This window comes from Rhipicephalus sanguineus, chromosome 3 (genome assembly GCF_013339695.2).
Source record: "Rhipicephalus sanguineus isolate Rsan-2018 chromosome 3, BIME_Rsan_1.4, whole genome shotgun sequence".
In the NCBI taxonomy this organism is placed as follows: domain Eukaryota; kingdom Metazoa; phylum Arthropoda; class Arachnida; order Ixodida; family Ixodidae; genus Rhipicephalus; species Rhipicephalus sanguineus.
In genome coordinates, this window is record NC_051178.1 from 212297222 (window position 1) to 212320738 (window position 23517).

General features: G+C 42.8%; 1 protein-coding gene across 1 annotated transcript in view; it reads left to right on the forward strand.

Moving 5' to 3' along the window:
- LOC119388252 (diacylglycerol kinase eta) overlaps positions 1–23517 on the forward strand; it is a 232814-nt gene that overhangs the window by 168492 nt on the left and 40805 nt on the right. The window contains exons 11-20 of the mRNA XM_037655924.2: positions 713–961; positions 1830–1890; positions 3040–3134; positions 6335–6431; positions 8514–8672; positions 11235–11322; positions 12775–13049; positions 19583–19856; positions 20487–20883; positions 23149–23259. Of these exons, the coding sequence (XP_037511852.1) occupies positions 713–961; positions 1830–1890; positions 3040–3134; positions 6335–6431; positions 8514–8672; positions 11235–11322; positions 12775–13049; positions 19583–19856; positions 20487–20883; positions 23149–23259 (1806 nt within the window). The remainder of the gene's footprint in view (positions 1–712; positions 962–1829; positions 1891–3039; positions 3135–6334; positions 6432–8513; positions 8673–11234; positions 11323–12774; positions 13050–19582; positions 19857–20486; positions 20884–23148; positions 23260–23517) is intronic.

Genomic DNA, 23517 nt, shown 5'->3' on the forward strand with positions numbered 1-23517 from the left:
AGCATTGTCTTGATGTTTCAAGACAATGCTTACTTGACTCAATGGTTCGTGTAAACACATATTGGGTTTTGCTTCTTCCTTTCATAACAATATTAATGCCAATGCACATTGTGTCATACTGTGTGTTTGTTTAAGAATAAGGTCTCAGAGGAAGAAGCAGGGCTGTCAGATTGCATGGTGGAGGCTAAGAAAGCTAAGGCTCATCAAGCTCTGCAGTGGTGCATGTCCGAGGCCACTGATCTAACCGAATTGCCTCATTTGTTTCTGTTATGGAAGTTTTGTATGGTCTGCTGCATAGCTCTCAGTGCTTCAAGTGTGCCTGTAAGCAAATGATCAGGCTGATTTCATGGGCTCACTAAAGTACTTTGTGGTCTTTCTTATCTCATTGGTTTAAGCAGGGGGAGCTGCATATAAGATTGCCACATTCACTTTATGGTCCTCTGTTCAGAAACCAAATGCCTTGATTCAATGCACCACTCTTGTATAACTCTATGTATGAATAAATTATGACTCAAATGCTCCAACCTGTTGACTACAATAAAACATTGTCCTTGGCTTGATGTTAGTGTTTGGGCAGTCTCAGGATATGTGTTACTTGGTAGAAGGATACTAATACGTAAAACGTCATTCATTCAAATTATTTGGGGTCGCTGTCAGGGTGTGCCATGACCTTGCTTCTTCAGTACTCATGTGGGAGCATATGCATGCGCAGGCTTAGGATGTTTCGGGCTTTTGTGCCATTGCGGGTGCTTGTGTGTGCGGGAGACGGCAGCGTGAGCTGGGTGCTGAGTGAGATGGACCGGCTGTCACTGCACCGCCAGTGCCAGACGGGCGTGCTCCCACTGGGCACAGGAAACGACCTGGCACGAGTGCTGGGCTGGGGATCAGTTTGTGACGATGATGCCCAGCTGCCACAGCTGCTCGAGAAGTACACCCATGCGGCTCCACGGCTTCTTGACCGGTGAGTTCTGCTCACTGCTCTGACAGCTAATCGATAATTACCATGCGATTGATAATTGATTAGCACATTCTTAGTATCACACTAGTCAACTATTGATAACCTTCATTTTGTCAAGCCGACTGGTGATGTGACATCAGCTGGGCCATAAGACATTTCTTGCGTGAGGTAGTGAGTTTGAGGTAGCAGATACAATGGCAACGAGTCTTTGGGTTCTTGTGTAGGTCCTTAAGTACCCAAAAAATTGTGGACGGCCACCATATAGTGCAACGCACGTACAACAAGGAGGTTTGTGGGTTTGGCTCCCATCAGTGCCTAATTGTTTTCTGTCCACTTTCATTTTCCTTTTAGCTTAATAATTTGTGTACCTCAATTAAAACTGAGATTACTTTTCCTATTTGTGTGTTGGCTTCATGCAGATGTGATTAAGCATTCATTGCAACCTTTACAGCAGTTCCAGTAAGTTCTGGAGTCTGTACTTGAATTTCTAAAGATGGGAAGGTGATAGCAATCATACATACATGGACACCATACTCTTTCACTCCCCAAAGAAATCTCTGATTACTATGCAGCTTTAAAGTTATGTCGCTTCTATGAGAACATTGAAGACCGTGTCAAAATTTATATATCTTCAATGTCGAAATGTAATCAGAACTGTGCAGGCAACTGGTGATGTGCACTCAAGTCTGCTTGGTGTGCTTATATATAACTGATGATTCCTGCATGAATGGTACGATAAACATTTGCAAGCAAAACTTCAGAATTCTTTATAAGTTTATGTATTTCATTCTATGTTGAAAGGACAAGAACCAAGTTAATGAAACTGCTAAATTTTCCGTAATGTCTTACATTGAACTTGATTTTTATGTAGGTGGAGCATTATGACTTATGAAGGAACCATGCCACTGCCTTCCAGAAAGATGTCTACTCTGGTACGCCAACATTTTCACATATTGATAAAATTTCTCAAGTTTACTGAAGTTTTTTGAGATTTTTATTAACTTAAAATTTTCAGAACTATCTGGTTTTGTTTATTCACCCAGTAATGTCGATGCAGTTTATCCACTTTTAGCACACGGCATGAAAAGTGCACTTTGGTTTCATATTGACACTTTGTCTGGCATTATGTTGGTTACAGATAAATAATTTGCTGATGTGTATCTTGTTATCACTGCAAAGAATCAGCCTTCAGGAAGGTAACAGTTGAGCGCTCTTGGTAAGAACTAGGTTGAATTAGCAGTTTTCAGGAAAGCCTTTGGTTTAAACGATTTGTATTTGTGTAAGCACAATTTTTATTTTTTCTGTGCACTGTTTTAGCACTTGTATAGCAAAGTTTTCCTTGCCTACCTTTCTGGATTTGAAACAGCTGGTGCTGGATTGACCGGGCATCTCTGCAGATATGTTTGTAGCTTTTCATATGAAGCTTATATGTGCGCTGATCGCAAGTATCAGTGAATGGGCCTTGTATGCTCACAGGGAAAGTAGTGCCAGTAAGCGCACCTCAGTTCTGCATAACAAAAAAGTTAATTTCTACATAAAACACAAACATGTTAGTTTATCCCCAAAAGCAAAGTGACCTGGCAATAGAATAGTACATTATAAAATTTAACAATTTCTTTTATTCAGCCACTCACTGTGTTCCACCACATGCATATGCATGCTGGGTAAATGTTTGCACCATGGGTATATGCTGCTGTGATGCATGACAATGTAAAAATTGCACAATGTGGTGAAATTAGTGGTGCATAAACATTGCATAGTAATTTATTCAGTGCAAACAAAACAACAGAAAACAAGTCCTGCCTCATCTTTTGTCATCTTGCTTGCTCAAGTTTATGTGAATGCACACAAAAGCCACTTATTGCTGAAAAACATTTCACCTACATGTTGCATAAGATTAAAGCAAAGAAATGCATGCATCACTGTTATTTGTCAAGCGTATGATGCACCATTCCACTAAAACTTTGCTTCACACAGAATGTTGTATTTGTTATGTACGGTGAATAAGGTAAGTTCTTGTCAAGACATGTAGAAAGCAGCCAGCTGGCACACAACTTGAATGCATCTTCTTTTCTTTTCAGTATGACCGAATCACCGTTTACGAAGATTCTGTGGTTGCTCACCTATCGCAGATACTGCACTCTGATCAGCACTCAGTGGTGATCTCATCAGCAAAGTAAGAAAATGCCATGTTTCCCTAATCTTTGTTTCTTTGAGTCATATTGGTTGCTTTGCCATTTTATCATTGCTTAATATTACAATGAATATTATTCTGGTAACGATCAGCACCTTCTCTAGGACCTGCTGTAGTAGCCTAGTGGCTATAACATTGCACTGCCAAGCACGTGGGCGTGGCTTTGATTCCTGGTCACAGTGAATGCATGTAAAAGGGGGCAAAGTGCAAAAATGCCTTTGTACATAGATATAGACCATTGCATCGGGTGAGGAGCGCCGGTCTGGCAACCAGCGCTTTCCTCCTTTCTGGCTCGTGCGCAACGGCGCAGAGTGTGCGGGCTGGTGCTTGGATGAGTAGCGTCGTCTGTTTTTTTTTTGCCTGTTTTAGGTTTACCTGTGGATTTTGTTCTCTTCTATTATGATGTCAACGAGCCAAAGGTCAACAGGAAACCACTGGGCTGTTTTCGGTTGTTGTAACAATATTAGAAAAAAGGGAAGTGTTGTCTGAATAAGTATGCGACGTGCATCACCAAATGCGGAGTGTTTGCGGTTGCGGACTCTTCAAGGTACATCGTTTGTGTTACATTACAGGTTCTAAATCGGCAAGTGCCGTAATATATCCGGAATTCCCAGTGGTCCACACAGTCATATGTCAATCGGATATGGTCAGATTTGCAAAAAAACATAAGCAGTCAAGTACGGCTCTGTCCGGTTAAGTGCAAAACATCTAAGTAGCACTCGAGTAGCCACGTTTCATTATTATATTTTAATATGATGTGTCTGGACTAACAATTAGCTTCGTAGCTCGGCTCAACATGGTGATCGCTGCAGTTGATGTGTACTGGCATTAGCATGGGCGAGACATCCCTCACTTCGCAGCAGGGTAACCACTACGCATTTATATGTGCTCTGCACCAGCCTTGTAAAATCCGAACACTACATGAACACTACATGAAAAGGATATGGCGAGATCTTTGTCGCGAGGCTACAACTTCCGTAAGACAGCAGGGTGTATCGTATATGAGCCATATGAAAGCCGAATAGTAAATAAAGAAAAGAGTTGTCACTTTGTGTTTAGGACAAACCTCAGGAAGACAAAATTTTACGTGGTCAAGAACCGTGTCCGACAAGTCGAGCAATGATATATACAATAGCTAATTCGCTTCTAAGCACGATACAAAAACCATGTTGTTACGCTTGTCTAGTGTTTCTTGAACTGCCAATTTTGTTGCTTAGCTTTGCGAATGACAGCAAGAATTTTGCAAAAACAGTACATCTGGCAGATGAAGTCACAAAAAAAAAATGCGAATCACCTTCGATGCTGATCAAAGGCTCGAGCCCGGGCGCGCTTCATGCCTCACCGGCAGAAGAAACTCTCTAACCATTTTCATCTTATGGCCGCCGAAATCCAATCAAATATCACGACTCGAAAAAGATGTGCGCTGGCATGTCAACATCAGCATTGTTTTTATATGTACCAGCACATCCCTGTAAACAGCTCTGACTTCATCCACACTGGTGGGCAATAAACAAGTGAGTAATAAGCGGTCACTTAAAAGTTGAGTAACAAGATAGGCAACTGTTTGCAAGCAACAAACAGATGCCGTCCGCGCCACGAAATTGAGACTGCATGCTCACGCACGACCGCATCTACGAGCGGTAGTCGGTGTGACAACATAAACACACCGTGAATGAAAAAACAAACTAGAAGATTACAGCCCAAGAAAAAATTCATTGTATCTGCTAAGAGTGGCTGCACTTGCTTGCCCTGCTAGAATAGGTCGAAATATTTGCGTGGTTTTCCAACAGACAGTGCCGAAAATATATGATATCGACCACTTGCGACATGTTCGCACCACCGTATATTAACATCATTGACCCTGAGCGGATCAAACCGTTTCAGGACATCTCACAGATTCATTTCCTACGTAGACTGCATCACTTGATACGAAATTCAATGCGCCAAAACGAAAAATGACTGCGACTGCAGCCGCACATATACCTTCCATACAAACGCGGAGCTTCGCACATGCCAGTGGGGTGCCAGACCAGAGACGGCCCCGCCCACTAGGCAATATGATGGCGCCCACGAAAAAAAGGTCTATAGGGGCTCATAAAGAACTCGAAATGGTGAGGATTTATTTGGACACCCTCATTAAAATATGTCTCGTATCGTACCTTTCAAGCAGCGCTTTGTGTTAATTTTTTTTTTTATTGAAATAGAAAATAAATGAAGGAGTTGTTGTCACCATTGCTTGGTGACGGCTACCCCTTTCCACATAGTTGTTAGGATAACAAAATAAATAAAAAATATATATATACATATATACAGTCCTACAAGTTCAAGAACTCAGTAGCCATCGCAAATATTAGTGTCTTCAAAAAAACGCTGGAGCACTTTCATTGCTTTATGGTTTATCCTAGTCGGCCATGTACCTAGTAGTTTCGCTAAGGAAAACGATCGCTCAGAGTCCAGCGTGTGAAGTTCCTGTTCGAGTCGCTGTCTATGTGTGTCGTGCTTGGGACAGTCGAGCAACAGATGGTGCACATCCTCATCGTCGTGGCCGCACGAACATATTGACGATGATGCACGATGAATCCGAAATAAGAAGTGTTTTGTGTAAGCGGTTCCAAGTCTTAGGTGATGAATGAGTGTGTCGATACATCTTGGGAGTTGGGGGTCTAATTGGCACTCAAGGTTAGGGTCAACAGCGTACAAGATCGATTCCTTTGTGCTGTCTGGGAACCAGGTGGATAAACATAATTCACGTTTTGTTCTTCGTAAAATTCGGTTTATGTCACATTGGGATACAGGAATGAGGCGGGTTTGTGTTAATCTTTAGGTACTGTCCTAGTCACTTAGGAGGTGATTGAGAGCTGTCACTGAGTAACGCTTGCCAATGCACAATTTTTGGGTGATCAAGGTTCACCTGCTTGAGTTAAGCTGAGGCAACAACACTTGGCTGTAGGCCTCACTTTTCCTTTCTGCGCCTCTGTGCCATTCCTGATTATTGTAGTGCTACATACTTTGCCCTTGATGCAGTCGATCTTGGTCAAATAAGCAGATGTTACGTTCAGGTACATATTTGTGTGCGCAGTTGTTCTACAAAGGTTTCCTCTTGCTCTTTGTCAGAGAGTCTCACTCATTCACTGCAGTGTCATTCTTTTCAATCTGTTGTACTATGTACATTTATACTGCAGAGTCCTGTGTGAGACCGTGAAGGACTTCATTGCCAAAGTGGGTGTTGCCGACTCTTGTGGTTCTACTGAAATTGACAAAGACTCTATATCACATAAGGTGAGTGGAGATGAACAACGATTTGCCAGGCATCTCTCAAGTTCCCAATGGCAATATGAAGGCAGTACATGTCATTTTTTAAGGTCTGCTGAAGACACTAAATGTGACAGCTCTAAAAATGATGATTCCATCACTGCACTCACACTAAGGCCCTGTTTGAAGCCAAAAGGAATTGCTTCATTAATGCTGTGCACCACTTTCTTGTGCAGACTGTAGCATTCTGTACTCATCTTACTTCATAGTCATTTAATACCCGTGTCACACAGGCACTCTTGAAAGGCCATCTTGTCAATGACCTTCGACTCGATGGACTTGTCGTGCTCTTACACGGCAATTTTTAAGTTGTTGAGCAGCAAAACTGTGGCAATGTTTGTGCCGCTCGATGCGCCTGCCACATGCTCTCGACAACACAGGCACATCATTGTTGTCGAGAGTATGTGCAGTTCGTACGTTACAAGTGGCAAAAATTCTTTCTTAAATGACTATTAGCACTCATATATACTATATTTAGAGCGTAATGGTTCAAGTTTTTCTCTTTCTAACCGTGAATAGGAGCACAATAAATGAGAAGGTGCGTTTGTGCTTTTTCCACTTCCGTGTCAGTGGCCATCGGGGTTTCGATAGAGTTGTAGTGTCCTCTGTTGACTCTATAGACTATGGACTTGACGGCCTTCGAAAGCACCCATGTAGCAGCTTGAGCTTGACCTTGGAGTCAGTGCACCATTGGTTGGAAGGCCTTCCAAGCACACAGGTGACATGGGTGTATTATGTGTCTGGGCTTCTCAAGACACCTAGTCAATCTGTTTCCAATGTTGCCTGTTCATCTAGTGAGCCACTTTTATCAAGAGCTGTGCCTCCTATGAAAAATAAGTTGCATAATAAGGGCAGTTCTGCTCAACACAGAGGCACAGCACAATTTGTGAGTGTGCAATTCTTTCACTTTCTCACGTGCATATTTATTATCCATGCACTGACAGCGGTGCACCATTGAAATGGATGTGCTCATGTTTGCATTGAAGTTGGACTAAAGAAACTGAACTTGGTTTGAGGATATAGAGCGTTCATTGTGGTAAAATTCTCGTGTTCTTTTATAAATGGTTACAAGCATATGCAATGTCTGAAATTGCTGAATGTCGTTAGCACAGCAGTAAAAAGCTTGTTTTCCCAAAAAAAACCACTCCCCCATGAATGGCAAGCTAAGAGTCATAGTTGTACAGTTGTAGTTAGCAATGTAACCTCTCATAATTTTCACTCATTGTGTTCCTACTAGCTGCCACTGTTTACTTGGGTCTGGTACATTCTGAAAAAATGTGCCTTAAACATATTGAAAATCAATGTTATGCAAGTTCTTTTTCGTGTTGTGCGAGGATGAGTTTAAAGAAAACTGTAAATGTGTACCAAACATTTATAGATAGTGCCAGCAGCCTGTAAGATGGCAAACACGTTTTTGGGACACTGTGGCAGACTTTCACTAGGTGACAGCAATGTCCAGGTGCCGACACAGGAACAGTGTAAATATGGACAGTCCACTATATATCATCAGACCTAGTATGTTAGCCCGCGTTTTTTCCTTTTTTTATTGTGTGACTATTGCCTGTTGAATACTGTGTGATGTTTAAGAGCTGTTGTCAATTTAGGAGTCTTGTAAATGCTGGCAAACTTGCATTGAGTATGAGGAAGATTACGTCAAAGAGAAGTACAGCCTTGTGCTTTGTGTTTATGCAGTTGATATTCTTTAAGGTTTTCATTTGACTCAGCCTCATATGTAAAAGCAGTAGGTAATTCATCTACATCTTGCTCGCAGGGACATTGGTAATTGTAGGCATCCCAGTCACAAGCTCGTTGCACGTTTCTTAGCTGCCTACTTCAGCCGTTGCTGTGACAGTCATCCCAAATTTTTAGGCAGCAAGTAGCACTGCCTTCATGGCAGCAGCTGCACTGCTTGCCAAGTAGGCATAGACGGTCTTCATTTACTGTTCTGTGCAGCAGTGTTGGTTGTGCACTGTGGTATCAGGCCAATGCAGTCAATGCATTCTGCCAGCTTTGTAAGAGCCTTTTCTGTCTGATGCATTGCATGTACAGTGCAAAATTCTCAACGAAAAACTGGACTCGTTGCTGAAAACTCTGAAAGAAGAGTCACTGGCCATTGAGCAGTCGGAGCCTGAGGCACAAATTGGCAAGAAGGAACCGGACGAAGACAAGGATGAGAATAGAACAGGCACAGCCCTGAAGCCAACAAAGGTCAGCTGCGAATGTTCATTTGCAAACTTGAGACAGCACCTACTTCTCAGTACACGAGTACAGAGTTACTGCACACTTTCTGCAGTACCCCATGCATGCAACTGTACAACTGTATTTTGTTAAAATGCCAGTGTTTAAGATATATATATATATATATATTTTAGAGCTGTGCGAATAGCAAAATCTTGGGTGCGAAGCGAATTCGAATATTGAAATGTGAGTGCGAATTGAATCGAATATGTTTTGAATATTTCTCGAATATTTCTAGAATATTTTTTGAATACTTCGAAGTGAAATTGCAGAAAAAAAGTTAGAGAGGATTCCTAAGGATATTCTTATGAGATAGCAACATGAAAGTGTTTCTTTTCGCTAGGTTGATGAAGCACTGGCGGGGTGGTGTTTCATAGTTGTCTTATCAAGAATGAGGCAATGTAGAGGCCGAATTGTATTTATGTACATGATTTAGTGCAACCAAAGTGTTGCCGACAACACTTTACACGTGATAAGCAAAGATGCCATTTCCTCAGCCTCTCCTCCTCTTTCAACTTTTGTGGAAGCCCAACTGATGTGACGGACAAGGGTGTGCTCCCTTCAAGTCCGGAGTTCCAAATCTGCCTCGTAGACGTCGATATATAAGAACATCTGAAATTTTGGATGCTAAAAAGCTTCGGCTTCCGATTTTTCGGACTTCCTGCCCAAATTTAAGGTCCAAAACAGCATTAACTGAGCCCCCACCTCTGCCACATATTTCATCTCCATGTTGGAACCAGCGTTTTCTCGAGTTAGTAGTACATTTGCGACCGTAGCAGAGCTTGAAAGGCAGCTTTGTCGCAATACCGGGATATGATGAGGTGAAGCATATTGAAAATCTAGGGACCACTTCCAGTCGGACGTTGACTGTGGCTTGGCAAAGTTCGACCGTAACGGAGCTTGAAAGGTAGCTTTGCCGCAGTACGAGTGTGTAATGAGGTGAAGCATATTGAAAATCTGAAGGGGTCACTTTCAATCGGACGTTGGCTGTATTTGTTTTTGGGAAGTTCGAATAGTTCGAATAGTAAAATTCCAGTGCGAATCGAATCGAATAGCAATCGCTATTCGAAAAATATCCGAAATTTCGAATATTCGCACACCCCTAATATATATATATATATATATATATATATATATATATATATATATATATATATATACACATACATACATACATATGTAAAGTTCCACAATATAATTAATTTTCATGGTACTAAATAAAATTGATGTTCTCAACATTATCGTTATAGGTGGACATTAAATGTGTACACTACACACCACAGCGAATGAGGGTGCTAGAATATGAGTTCAGTTAAAACTTGATTTAACAAAACCCAATTTTACGACATTCTGAATCTAATGAAAAAATTTCCATTCCTTGGCAGGCACCAATAGGGTTCAGTGTTGTCATCAACCCAAATTAACGAAACTAACTCGGTGGCAAACCCAATTTAACGAAGATTTTCCTGAAATAAAGCCATTAAAAATTATTTCTTTCTTGTTTTGATGCAGTCGGGTTTTTCTTTGATTATGCACTCTAACGCTATTGCGTTAAAACATAGGGTTCAGTGTTGTCATCAACCCAAATTAATGAAACTAACTCGGTGCCAAACCCAATTTAACGAAGATTTTCCTGAAATAAAGGCATAAAAAATTATTTCTTTCTTGTTTTGATGCAGTCGGGTTTTTCTTTGATTATGCACTCTAACGTTATTGCGTTAAAATGACCAGCTGCCCGAGTCACAACCCTTCTTTTGTTTTGACGAGGCTGCACACCACCCATGCACAACACAGCGGTCTCAACAGTCGCTAGCGCTCTTAAACCATGATGGCACTAGGAGTGGCAGCGATTTTTTGCCCCTGTAGGTGCTCCCACGGGAAAACTATGGCGATTGCTTTTGTTATTTCATGGCTTATGCAACAAATGGCACTCGCTGTCTTCTCTCAACAATCTCGCTCAACCTGCTCATAGTCGCTGCATTTGTTCTCCCCCTCTTTGCATACCAGCAGCCTGTCAGCTTTGCGGTCTACCTGGCCTGCATTTCCCGGACATGTGAGGCTATGTCCAGGTCTTTTTACACTCGCAGGCGGGGCTAATCCACAAGCACAGTGCCCAGGTAGCTTCTGGGGGTGCTGTGTTACAGTTTTAGATTGCAAAGGGCCGAAAAATCCTTTTCTCGATTTTATGAACTTCCCAATTTAACAAAGTAATTCAAGCTTTGCCATCTCTTCGTTAAATCGAGCTTCATCTGTAGTCATATCACGTTAAAGCATTAAAGCTAGTGCCCACACCACAACAGCAAGGTTACATCAAATACCAGTTCAGAGTGGAGCTACAAGTGGACTATTGGAATGTTCAGTAAGCTGTTTGTTTTCTTATAGTGCTAATTCTATGCACGTAATATTATGGTCCATCACAGGCAGGCATCTTTCTTTGAAACATGCCCCGTATAACATTGTTTCTCATGCATTCCTACAGGCTTATAAAGCTAATTATTGTTATTATGCATTGCCTCTCTGTGTTATCTGCAGACAGCATTTATACAGCGAGAAGCTCTCATGTTGAGGGCCAACAGTCTCAAGAAAGCAGTTCGGCAAATTATTGAGCACACTGAAAGAGGTCAGTTTATCTCATCTTCCATTTCTTTCTTGGTTGTGATTTGGAACCTTCTCAGTGTATGTTAATTATGTATAAAGTGCTCAGCAGGAGAAATATCATTCTCTAATTGAAAATCAAATCCTTACTATATCCAAGGGGGCTTCCACTTGCTGCATCTTGCGGTGACAATGCAAGCTGTCGTACAAAAATGAAAGAACAAAATGTGGCCTTAGCTTTTTAGTGTGCTTTCCTTGTATAAGGCCTGCACTGAGGTTGGATTGAAATTGAATACCCCAGATAGCCTTGACAAACAATCTCGATGGGCAAAGTGAGGTATTGGGCTGCGTCTGGGCAAAACAGGGTTAATGTGGGGTGCTTGCTGCAACCATGCATAGTGGAAGCTTCTCTCTGCTGCATTTGTAAAAAGATATCAGCAAGAACATGACCGGGAACCATGTTTTGTAACAAGTAATTTCATTTCTCATTCTTTTCTTAGCAGTCATCGTCTTATCTCACACATCACATGAATGACAAAAGGCAGAAAGAATGGAGAGTTTAATGCATATGTATCTTGCTACCTTGGCTCATGGAGGTTGAAATGGCCAAACAAGGCAGGCACTTTGCTGTGAGCTAACTGATCGACTTTTCACGGTTTGAAAACAAGGTTGTTTGTTTGTAATGAAGTAGAAAGAGGACATGTGTGCCCGCATCACTCAGTCTGTGTCCGGCACTACTCGTGTGTGTTGTTCAACAAGTCTTACCAGCAAAGCTGATATTTATTTTAAAAGTACTGTTAAGCTGGAGCTGCATGTGCAGCTGCAGGGCCACAGATGTCACTTTTTTTATACATGTTCGACGGGATCCATCACAATATCGTGCAGCCATGTATTGCTACTCAGAGCAGAAAAAAACGCCTTGCGTGTTGCATCGTGTGTGCATCCTCCAATGAATTCAGAGCGCAGTCACGTGGCATTTTGGTTTGGTTTCTTCCAATACCACCAAATGGTCCTGCCTTTCACGCATCTTTACGGAACATTTTCTCGGCAAAGCTGGCACACGCATTGAAATCTTCTGACAAAAACTTATGCTGCTGCGGCTAACATGGCTCTGTATATAGTGTCCACCTTTTGCTTCTGTCAGTGTATAGTGTTCAAAATGGATAAAGGAACATTTAGCAATTACGCAACAATAATTCTCATTGCAGTGTTCGGTAATGTTGAAAGTATATTACCTGTGCAGAAATGCACACAATTCATGCCATTGGTATTTATGTCTGCCAATTCAGAAAACGTGGTGTGAAATTACAGCTGCATTTTTCTTGTGCGGGTGCTCTCGCGACAGCAATAACGTGAACATTCGCCGTGCATCACGTTTCTTTCTCGTGAAAAACGTGTCATGTGGTTCTAGCTTTGGTCACACAAGATCTAGCAGGTGGGTCACTTGAATGTTGTTTTCTCACCTTCCGATGTAAAGCTGTGGATGAACAGAATGCCCAGACCAAAGTGCGAGAGGAGAATGTGGAGGACGCAGAACAAGTTTATCGGGAGGAAGAGAAAGGCCACGAGGTGCAGCCACCATGGACGGACCTTGTAGACCCTGGCGGAGGAAGCACCCTGGTTGCAGATGCCGAGTTGTCAGCAGAGCTACCTGTGCTGACTACCAGCTTTCATGAGTCATCGGAATGCTGGGACCCCTGGGGCATTGCCATGGGACAGAGTGTTGGTGCACCGCTCAAGGACACACTGCAGGTACTGTCAGGATGAGGACTCGCAAATTTAAGAGAAGGCTGTTTGGTGCCTTTGGACAAGCTTTGATGATGAAGCAAAAAAAGCAAACTTTTGCTGCCAATGATAATTCGAGGCAATAATAGTGCCACATCCAATTTGCTTTGTCATCTTGCAAGAGAACATTGTTTCAAAAGAGTCACCTGTGTCATGCTTGGATTTGCCATGCAGTGCTCCCACTCTTGCACCAAATGTGCCAAATTGCACCAAACAAGATTTTCTGCACCATCCTGATAAAGAATGACGATACTGCGCCTAAATGCACCCAAACATTGCCTCCAAGACAGCATGCGAAGGCTGATCTTGGAAGTCATGGCCAAAATTAGTGACCGCATGAAATGTGTGTGGCAATAGTGGCCTGCATACGTGTGTGACGTGTTTGACAAAGGGGCTTAATAAATTGTGCTTTTCGTAGCATTGTCATTTGTCATGGCTGCGCTTTTCTTGCCTGAGCGTATTGCCTCGCTTGCATCAATTGTATTGTGCTGCCTTTTTTGCGTATAGGACAAATCTTGCCGAGTGCCGACGACTTCTAAGAGGAAGGTTTGCGCCAATGCAATGAAGAAAGATAAGCTTTCTTGCAGATACTCATGTGTTCCTTGCACGTGCATATATGCGTGGCATTGAGCAGCACCTTTCGCCTTGTTAAAAACGTTGTAAACAGATTCTCGTTGGAAATGTAATATTTTTTTTAGTCTAAATGGTCATACTGTCAATAGTATTCGTGGAAACTTGCACCGCAGTAACCTACTGTTATGTTTTATGAGTCGACCAATGCGGTGCATACTACCTATTTGTTGCACAGTTATCAGCCTTCACATTGCAAAAACGTTGTGCACGGATTCAGTTAAACTATGTAATTTATATCTTCTAAACCTAATGGGCTTACTGTTGTAGAAATTCGCGGAAGCGTGCAGCACTGTGATGTATTAGCAGTTTGTTTTATGGAACGATCAATTCTGTGCATGTGATGTATTTACGCAGCGGTTCGATACAAACGGTTAACATTCGAGATTGCGTGTTTTTCTGCATAAAACATATTTGTAGTCGCCAGTGTGGCTGATCCCACGCTCTTGTGAGCATTGTGTTCTGCTATGGTTACTTTTTACTGAAGGTGTTCGAATACTCGAATAGTGAGTACACGAATAATTCGAATCGCGAATGGTATATCTAGTTCTATAGTCAATGTGAAGTCCTGCACAGTGCCACACGTTGTGTGCACCGTGAATACCCTCGTGCTCGAGGTTGTCTAGTGAGTGTTTCACTCCATTTTTTGCGCAAACAAAGCGCTGAGCACGACGCAAACAGGCCACCCTGGCTGAGGTAGCGGTCTTTATCCCGTGGTGCATGCTCCTTTGTCTGTCGCGCAGATTGACCTTATGACGTACCCACCTGCTGTAAACTTGTGATAGCCCTTCTGTCTGTTGAAGAAAAACTGGAAAGTAAAACTTTCTGTGCAGTAAGGTTGCCGCAAAATGCAAGTTTACTATCAAACTGAGAACCTCATTGGTATCCATCAGAGTTGTACGTAATGCGTTGCAAGTAATCGATTACTGTAATCAATTAGATTTTCTTGCAATTTTGTAATATAATCGATTACTTTTTCGAAACTAACTTTCTGGGATATTCAATTACATTTTCTTGTAACTGATTACGGGTAATCAATTACTTCTTTTCCAAAATCAAGTTGTAACCAGTCTTCTATGGCAGTTCTCGTCTCGAAAGTATGCAACCGCTCTGTAGGGACCCGTCGTCCTGTCAGACAGGGGGTCCCCTCGGAGCCTGTTTTTTTCTCCTTTTCCTTAGCTTTACCTGCAACGCCTTTTTCAAGCGCCAGCAGCAGCGCAGTGCGGTGCTTCATAGAGGACATGGACACTAGCATCGAAGCACTGTGCAACTATGAGCTGGTGCGCAAGGTGTTCCTTCGTTATAATACTGCCTTTCCCTCCATCGCATGCATTGAGAGTGCTCACTGTAGCAGCTGACCTCTTAGCAAAGAAACGTGAAAGAATCAGCGACAACAACTTTGAAAAACAACTGCTTAAAGTTAAAAAGGTGTAACACTATATCACAGAAGCCACAGTAAGCCTCCCAGCCATCTCTCTACCATGCAAGCCACAATAGTTCGTTGTAGTTTGAGTAAACTTGTGTTATTGTGTTACAGCAATAAAATTTTGAAGGGAAGTAATGCAAAAGTAATTGATTACATTTCTATAATAGCTCAGTTACATTTCTGGGGCTGTAATTGACTACTGTAACCAATTACATTTTAAAGGAAGTAATTGTAATTGTAATCAATTACTTATTTTCTGTAACGTGTACAAGTCTGGTATTCATACAACGGAACGTCACTAATTCATTAGCTTCTGAGGAAAAAAGAAACATATGATTATATGCTACAGAAATTCTGTAGATAAAAACATATTTTTCAGACCTTCATACACTTAAACCTCGATATAATGATCACAGATATAACGAATTATCGGTTATAACGAAGTAAATGTTGAATAGTCTTGTCATAGCTACAGTGTTACAGATAAACGTTTATAACGAATTTTCGGATATAACGAAGTTATTTTCGTGGCAGATGTGACTTTGTTATAATGAGGTTTGAGTGTATAATAGAACTAAACTGTATTCAGTGCTGGTATACAAATTTGGTGTTTTTGTAGGCTTATGCCACAGGAGCGAAGGAAAGACACGCCTGAACGATAATCGATGCCAGCCAGGAACGTGAGACGTGGCTTCACGTGCCACAGCCTAGCACCTTCTTTATTTTCTTCTCTCGCCATCGCGCGCTCTCGGGTTTGCACGCCGCCCGAACGAGAGCGCTACATTTTCTTTATTAAGAATAGACCATACCATATATCTTGATTGTTATTTAATGATAGGAGACACTCAAGCGTGGACAACAACATGTTGTCACCACAGCAGTATTGCTTTAGAGCATGCCAGTACTATTTGGAATGATGCTTGTCAATCTAAGTGTTCGAAATTTCTTAGAAGTCTTTAGCAGTGTGCATGTAGTTGCTCCAATGGGCTCCAAAATGCATATTTCGGTGCTCCAAACTGCTCCAAAATTAACATTTTGCTGCTCCAAATCTCACTTCGTGAGTGGCACCACTGGCCATGTCTTGTTTGCTATGCCATGGCTGCTCCTGGATCGTGACAGTATGTAGATTGCAAAAATTGCTGAAAATTAGAAAAATTTCTGGAAATAGAGACATCATGTTTTCATTTCTCTAGCTCTGCAATAAAAGATGATGTCCTAGTTCTGCAAGTAGCATCTCTTGGCACACATAAATCAGGCAGAATTACTGTGTGAATAAGTGGTGTCCCATACATCAAAAACAGCCTCATCTGGATAAAATTGCACAGGCCTTGAGGTTGTCTTGCTCATTGCTTGTGGCAGAAGCAATAGTGGGAGTATGTTATGAACATGAAGTTTAGGGATTACAGCCCTGGAATATATACTAATGAGTTGGGAAGTAAAATTTTTAATGTAGAAAAATGTAAACAAATATTTTTTTTCATATGCTGTAATTTATTACATTATAACTGCCCACTTTAAATTTTTGTAGCAGACACAATTTACAGAGTTATGATATGTGTTAGAATCAGAGCTTCAAGCAGTGTCAAAATTGCCAATTCATTGCCTTTGACATTAAACAAAAATTTAGGCCTAAATTGAAATTACTGTCGCCGTGCGATTTTTCGGACGCTCAAGGGGCCGAGATAGCATCTAGAAAATCGGGCAGCCAAAAAAACAAATTCGCGCAAAAAAAGTTAACTTTATTTACCAAGTGGCTTGAAAAACTGGTCAATCTATTTCTGCAGGGTGCTACATTTTCCGTACCAACAGGTCGGCTTGCATGTCGGTGAGGGTGATAAATCCTCACCTTGCCTCTTAGGTAGTCTCATAGCGTATGCTTTGAGATTTGAAACGGCTTTGTGACGTCCGCTTGTGACCGGCCATTTTGCACTTGCCTTATAATTTTTCGCTTTCTTTTCCATCATCAATCGGCTGTAATTTCCTCGCTTCGAAGTTTTTGTCGAGCAGGCAGATGAGAAAGTTGGTGTCAGTGCCATTGGTAACGACTGGCAATGCAAACAGCACAACCAACCACATGTGACACCGTAGGTGACTGACGAGACCATCTGACAATATGTATGCAATGCGGGTTCGAGGCTGCGGAAAAACAAAAGTGCAGCGATGTTTGTGCTTTCGGCAGTTTTCGGTAGCCTTTGATTCGTGATAGAAAGAATAAGTCCGGAAAATCAAACGAGAAGGGCTTCAAATGTCTAAAATTTTGGACATTTACACTATCGAGCGCATGACAGTGCGATGGCAGAGTGCAGATATTCAGGCAGGTCCGGAAAATAGGGCATACAAAAAAATGTGGCAGGTCTCACTCCTTCTGGGAATCAATTTCATGCAAAGTAGACAACGAGTAGCACCCTATGCCGGATTTTTCGCTTTGAGCCATGCTTTACGAGAGGTATCGAGCTCTTTGTGCAAATTCACTAGTTGTGCCCATGTCATAGGCTTACCTTACACGCAGAGCACACTGGCACGTAAAGGGTAGCTCATAGTCTGACATGACGTTGGGATCCACAAAGTGCACACTACGGTGCGATGATGTGCCTATCATAAGGAGTGGTTGTAGGCATATTCGCAATGCTTGGCTATAGCTTGCATACATAGGCATACATATGTAATGTTTGTTACATCGATATAAAAGCCAACACTGCAACTACAATTCATGAACATGGGGTGTCTCTAGAGCCAACGTTTCGACAAGCCATCTGGTCTTCTTCAAGGCTGCAATTGGATCCTCGAAGAAGGCAAGACCGCTTGTCGAAACGTTGGCTGCAGAGGCACCCCATGTTGACAAATTTTTCATCTCTTCAAGCTTCCATGTTCCCCTGAAATTCTGCCCTTTTTCTGCAATGACATTTGGCATTTTTCTGATATGATGCTTATATAGAGTTTTGTTCAAAAGCAAGTTGGAAGCACTGGCATGGCTACTTGACTGCGATGCAGAAGGCCTGGCTTCGATTCTGGCTGGAGCCAGGATTTCTGTTGTTTGCTTTCATTGTGATATTTCATCCATCGACACTGCCGCCCATGCCGGCACCACATTTTCTCCGACACAGTTTCTTTCACACTATCCCGTTAAGATTGAGTTTGATATGGACTGTAAATCACCTGTGGCTCTTTCGTATAATACGGGCCAAGGAATGAGGGTGTGGGCCACACGTGACCGGTGGAAAGGATTTCGTGAGATAGGTGACACTAAAGTCGCGTTATTCATGCCACGACCTGCGAGTCGTCTTCATCATATACTCACTTCCTCTAATACTAATTTATGTATACGCCAAGTTAAGGTGACGACCACGAGAGCTGGAAAGGTAGATAGAAACGGTCAAAGTGCCCTCAGTTCAATAAGAAATGCGCATTTAAAATTGGTTGGTGACTGTTAAGTGTCCCAGAGTTGGTATCATCCACCTTTTAAATGCATAAGCATTTCTATGCTGACTCAACAGGAAAACTGTCCATGTGCCCCTCTGTCACATAAGACAATCATCGCCATAAAGAAAGAAATATAAAACAAAAATAAAATTTTCTCTGCAGTGCTGGGATTTTAACCCAGGCCCCCACACTTTGTAGGAGTGCATCTTAGCCACAGGGCTATGCACCCATTCTTTTTTTTTTATTATTATTGTAGCACGTAACATTCGAACAAAAGCAGATACATGTCCACTAAGCTTCAAGCTTAGTGTTGTGGCTTCCAGAAAGGTATGCCGTGTGCCGTACACGTTTACCTTGGCTTCAGATGACACAGATCGTCGATAACGTTAAGCAATTCATCTTCATAGCATGTCGCCCGAGGGGGCTGGTGGTATTCCGGCATGACCTCTGCGATTTCCTGCTCAATAGCCTGGCGTAGGGGAGGCAGCAGTGTGCTCGACGGCTGTTCAACAGGCTGCGGGTGAGCGAAGGCCAGTAGAGAGAACTGGCGGGCAATCTCCTCGCGCACGAAGGACTTGATTTCGGCGAGCAAGACGGAGTGGTCCGAAATGGCCGACATGCCAGCGAGATCGGCGTCGCGTGATGGAGGTCGACGCGTCATCAGCCGCTGCCGGCGCAGCTCCTCGTAGCTTGCAAACACTTCACAAACTTGCTCATTTGTTCAACAAAGTAAATACGAATGGGTGGATCCAATCATAGGCCTGCGCTCTTTTCTATCATTTCTGCCCGCAATAGTTCTGACGAGCACTACTAGGCATTGATGTGGTCTGCAGTCATGTAGGCGCCATTGCTGTCTTTCTTCACGTTTCCTTCTGGAAATGGGTGAATCTATTATTAGGCTGGAATATCCGCCCACTGGATGCACTTGTTGCTTTGCAGCTATAGCGGCAGGACAGAAACAATAATGGTAGTCCTTAAGAAAAAAGAGAGAGAGACATTGCCTGATGGAGTTTTGTTCTTTCAGGTGACTCTGGCCACCATCGAGGGTGGTCTTAGTGCAGACAGCTCTCCATGTCCATCGCCACACTCTCTAATGGCCACCCCTTCACCAAGTCCTTCACCGTGCAGTGTGTCACCACAGCCGGCCAAGGAAGACTGTCGGCCACAGCGGGAACTTCGCCGGTCATCACTGAGTCCATCATCTTTGCATCCGACCAGCCTTGCATTGACGCCCACAACCGAGGAAGACGAGGATCGCTCATGGGGGAGTCCGCAGAGGACCTCGCAAAAGAAGAAAGGTGAAATATCTCGTGTCATTCAGAACTGCTTGCCACTTATGCATGGCTCAGCCCAGCCTTGCAGTGCAGAGAGCCGTGTGGCCACTACGAGGTGCTGAACTTTGACAGATGCTCACTCCTTCGTCCCCCAGAATAAATACGCATGATTTTTAACAGCAAGTTGTTCATTAAACAAATGAACAACAATATATGACATCACCACACAGATGGGCACTGAAATCGTTGATGGATTCACAGGGTTGTTATTGTTCGGTTGCTTCATATGCTCACATTCTTCCTACCTCTGTTCTTTTTTCAAGCTATCCCTGTTACTCATGTTTTTACTTCAACAGAATGTGCTGGTAATCCACTTAATTCACATTGAGGTGCTCTGTGGTGACGTTGAGGCCCAGCACAGCATTGTACACGAGACGGCTCATGAGCCACTGGCATGTGCATTGTTGCCTCGCGCTGCCTGCACTTTCTTGGTAGCCTGCCTGCATTTTGCACTTTAAAAAATGATATTTTCAACGTAACCTGAAGGGAGTAAACTAGGCGGGGAAATTGCCTGCAACCTAACACCTCTTCTTCCGCCTGTGTTGTAGATGCTCTACAGCATGCATAATTAGTACCTCTGCCCCCAATGTGCAGGTGAAAGCAAGAAAGGCTCAGCATCCAAAGCAAGCAGCAGTGTTGCAACCGCACAGTCGCCTACTGGCTCTCGACGCATCAGCAGCGGGAGCACTCTGAAACATCTGGGCCTCTCGTTGCTTCCTGGCGAGCGAAGCCCATCAGAGGAGCACCCACCCTCTTCCACGCATGCGCTGAGCACTTCTCAACAGCACCCACTGCAACTACAGCAGCAGCAGCAACAACAGCAGCAGCAGCAGCAGCAGCAGCGCACTTTCCCCATTATAAACCCACTGGCGTCACTACCCATGTGGCCCAACCTCAACCGTGAGAGTCTGGTGGGCAAGGTGCTACTGGCCAATGCCGATGCACTCTGCGCGGCTGCCTCTCCTCTGATGGATGTTGAAGATGTCTCATTGTAAGTTTCGTTGCATTGTAAAATTTTCAATTATCATGCTCACACTACTAGTTTGTCTCACAAAGAATTAAAGATACATTTCATTCACTTCTAAATATATCTGTTTGTGTATAACGATGCATATTGAGGTGCATAAGTACCTCTTGGGCCAGTTGATGCATGGTGAACAAATAAGCCGTTGTTCGATCGTGCAACCATATTAGGTTGGGGAAAGGCTAGATAGGAGAGGAACATCTTAGAAGCCTTTCATGCTATGCATCATAAGTGTCAGTGATACGTTTGTGTGTTTAACATTCAAAAAATGTGCCTGCTTAGCGGGTAGATAAAATGTGATATTAATTTCACATGTTATGGGAGGAGAGGAGGGTGCGCATGCATGGGATGTTTTGTACGGCTATGTACAGCGGTGATCAAAAGTTCCCAGGGCGCAACGCCTGGCGGAGGAGCCGCAGCGCGCTGCTATCGGTGCGCTGCCATCGCAACCCCGCCTAGGCGCACGCTGGCATCAAGGAGGGTGTGCATCTCTCTCCCTTTCTTGCTCTCCTGGAAAAGAAAGCGAGGAATAAACATGGTGTGTCATGTTCCCTCACTCTCCGCTCTTCAATTTTTTACTACTGTGCAGCGTGTATCGAGGTGGCAGTCTTCCGGAAAACTGATGCATCATGCTTGCGGCCACAGTTAGCTAGGCACCGTATACATTACCGTAGTTTTTGGCTTCCTGGAGAACGATATCGTGCATTTAACTTTCCGTTGGCACTGAGGTGGCTCCCTCAGCCGTCTGCGCAAGCCAATTCGCGATTCGCTGCAGACGAACATGATCGGAGCCCGAAATGGATTGAGAAGCGCTTGTGTTGGGGCTTGTTGGAACATCTTAGTGGAATAAGCAGCGCTGCACAGTAGTATGCAATTTGAAGAGCGAACGGTGAGGGAACATGATGCACCATCTTTATTCCTTGATTTCTTATGAACGAGAGCAAGAAAGGGAGAGGGAGGCACACCCCTCTTCATGCACATGCTCGACGCCAGCGTGCGCCAAGGCGTGATTGCGATAACAGCCCCCCGATAGCAGCGAGCTGCTGTTTGTCGGACGGGCATTGCAGCCTGGGAACTTTTGACCAACCCTGTACATTCCAATAAAGCACAGTTGAAAGTCCAGCGTTCATCCATGCCTAATGCCTTTTTCTTGTGTATGTCTCATGTGTATTCAATGGTACCCCCATTTTCAAGTTCATGATGCATATTAAATGACTACGTTTTATGTTTTATTGCTTTGCGATTGTTATAAAGAATGCCTCTGTGTCTGTTGGATGTTAGATATTCGTCAAAATGCATGGGTGTGAAAGTGTCAAATTTACGCTTAGTTTTGCCTTGAAAATGCTTACTGTTATCCTGGGTCCACTCAAAGTGCTTGTAACAGCTTTTAGCCCCAGAGGGGCATTTTGAGTGTATGCAAGAAGAAGAATAACATGTAAAGTTGAAATTGAGGTTGGTGTCAGTGTTAATAAAAAAAAAAAAAGTTTTATCTATCAGGCATGAGAGATTGAGCAGATGGGGGCAAAACATGAGTACGTAGCAGAAAAAAAGAAAAAGAAGACCTTTATATCATAACAATGCATGCTTTTTAAAAACTTAATGACACCAGCTATGAGGGAAGGGTTCTTGTTTTACAGATAAGTTGTAGGGGTAAATTGAAATGCTTCTTTAGCAGTTAGCTCTTTTCTTAATAAGACAGCATACCTGAAGAATAATATATCAAACTAAATATTGTGTATGAATGGATTATATACATCCAAGTTTGTTAGGAATATTCATCTTGTGTGCCAATAAAGCTATAGACATCGATCAACTGTTGTGTATATGGGTCCACTTCTAGTGACGAAAAAGGGCAATACTTAAGAAAGTATTCAAATATGTGAGTGCATAAAAGAAATGTTTTAGATGTGTTGCAATTAGTTTTAATGGATCCACGTGTTAGCACACAAAGTAGTCCAAATAAACTATTGGAGCTATTGGAGTGAATTGTGTCGGTAATTCAATTAGGTTTATGACCTGAGAGGCACTGAAAAGCTAACACCAATATATCAACATCTACCACACAAGCAAAGCATTTGTTTTTATTTTGTTTTTTGCTAACAATTCATTATCCCTCGGCATTCTTCTCATTTTCACATAACCATAAGCTGAGGAGCTTCAGTAGTTCTGTATTGTGCATGTCTGTTATGCGACAGGCTGGGCTCAGAGCTTGACCTTTCCTCTTTCTCATAGGGAAGGCTTTGAAGAAAAGTGTGTCATGAACAACTACTTTGGCATTGGTCTGGATGCCAAGATCACTCTCGAGTTTCACAACAAGCGGGAAGAGCACCCTGAGAAGTGCAGGTACAGCCATCTTCAGAATTTCCCATTGTGATACTCCAGGTGAAATGTTGCTGTAATGTTATGTTCAGCAATGATGAGAGCGCCCTGTTGCAACAATGTGCACCACATACCTTCTTCCACATAACTTCATGCTAAAAAACATTATCACTAAGATGACTCGAAAGCCTTAGAGGCAATGTGTTAAGGAGTGAACCATCGGATCAGAATTCAACGAACCATTTGGCTTGTTGTGCCTCAGTTCTTGCTTGTCGAGCCTCC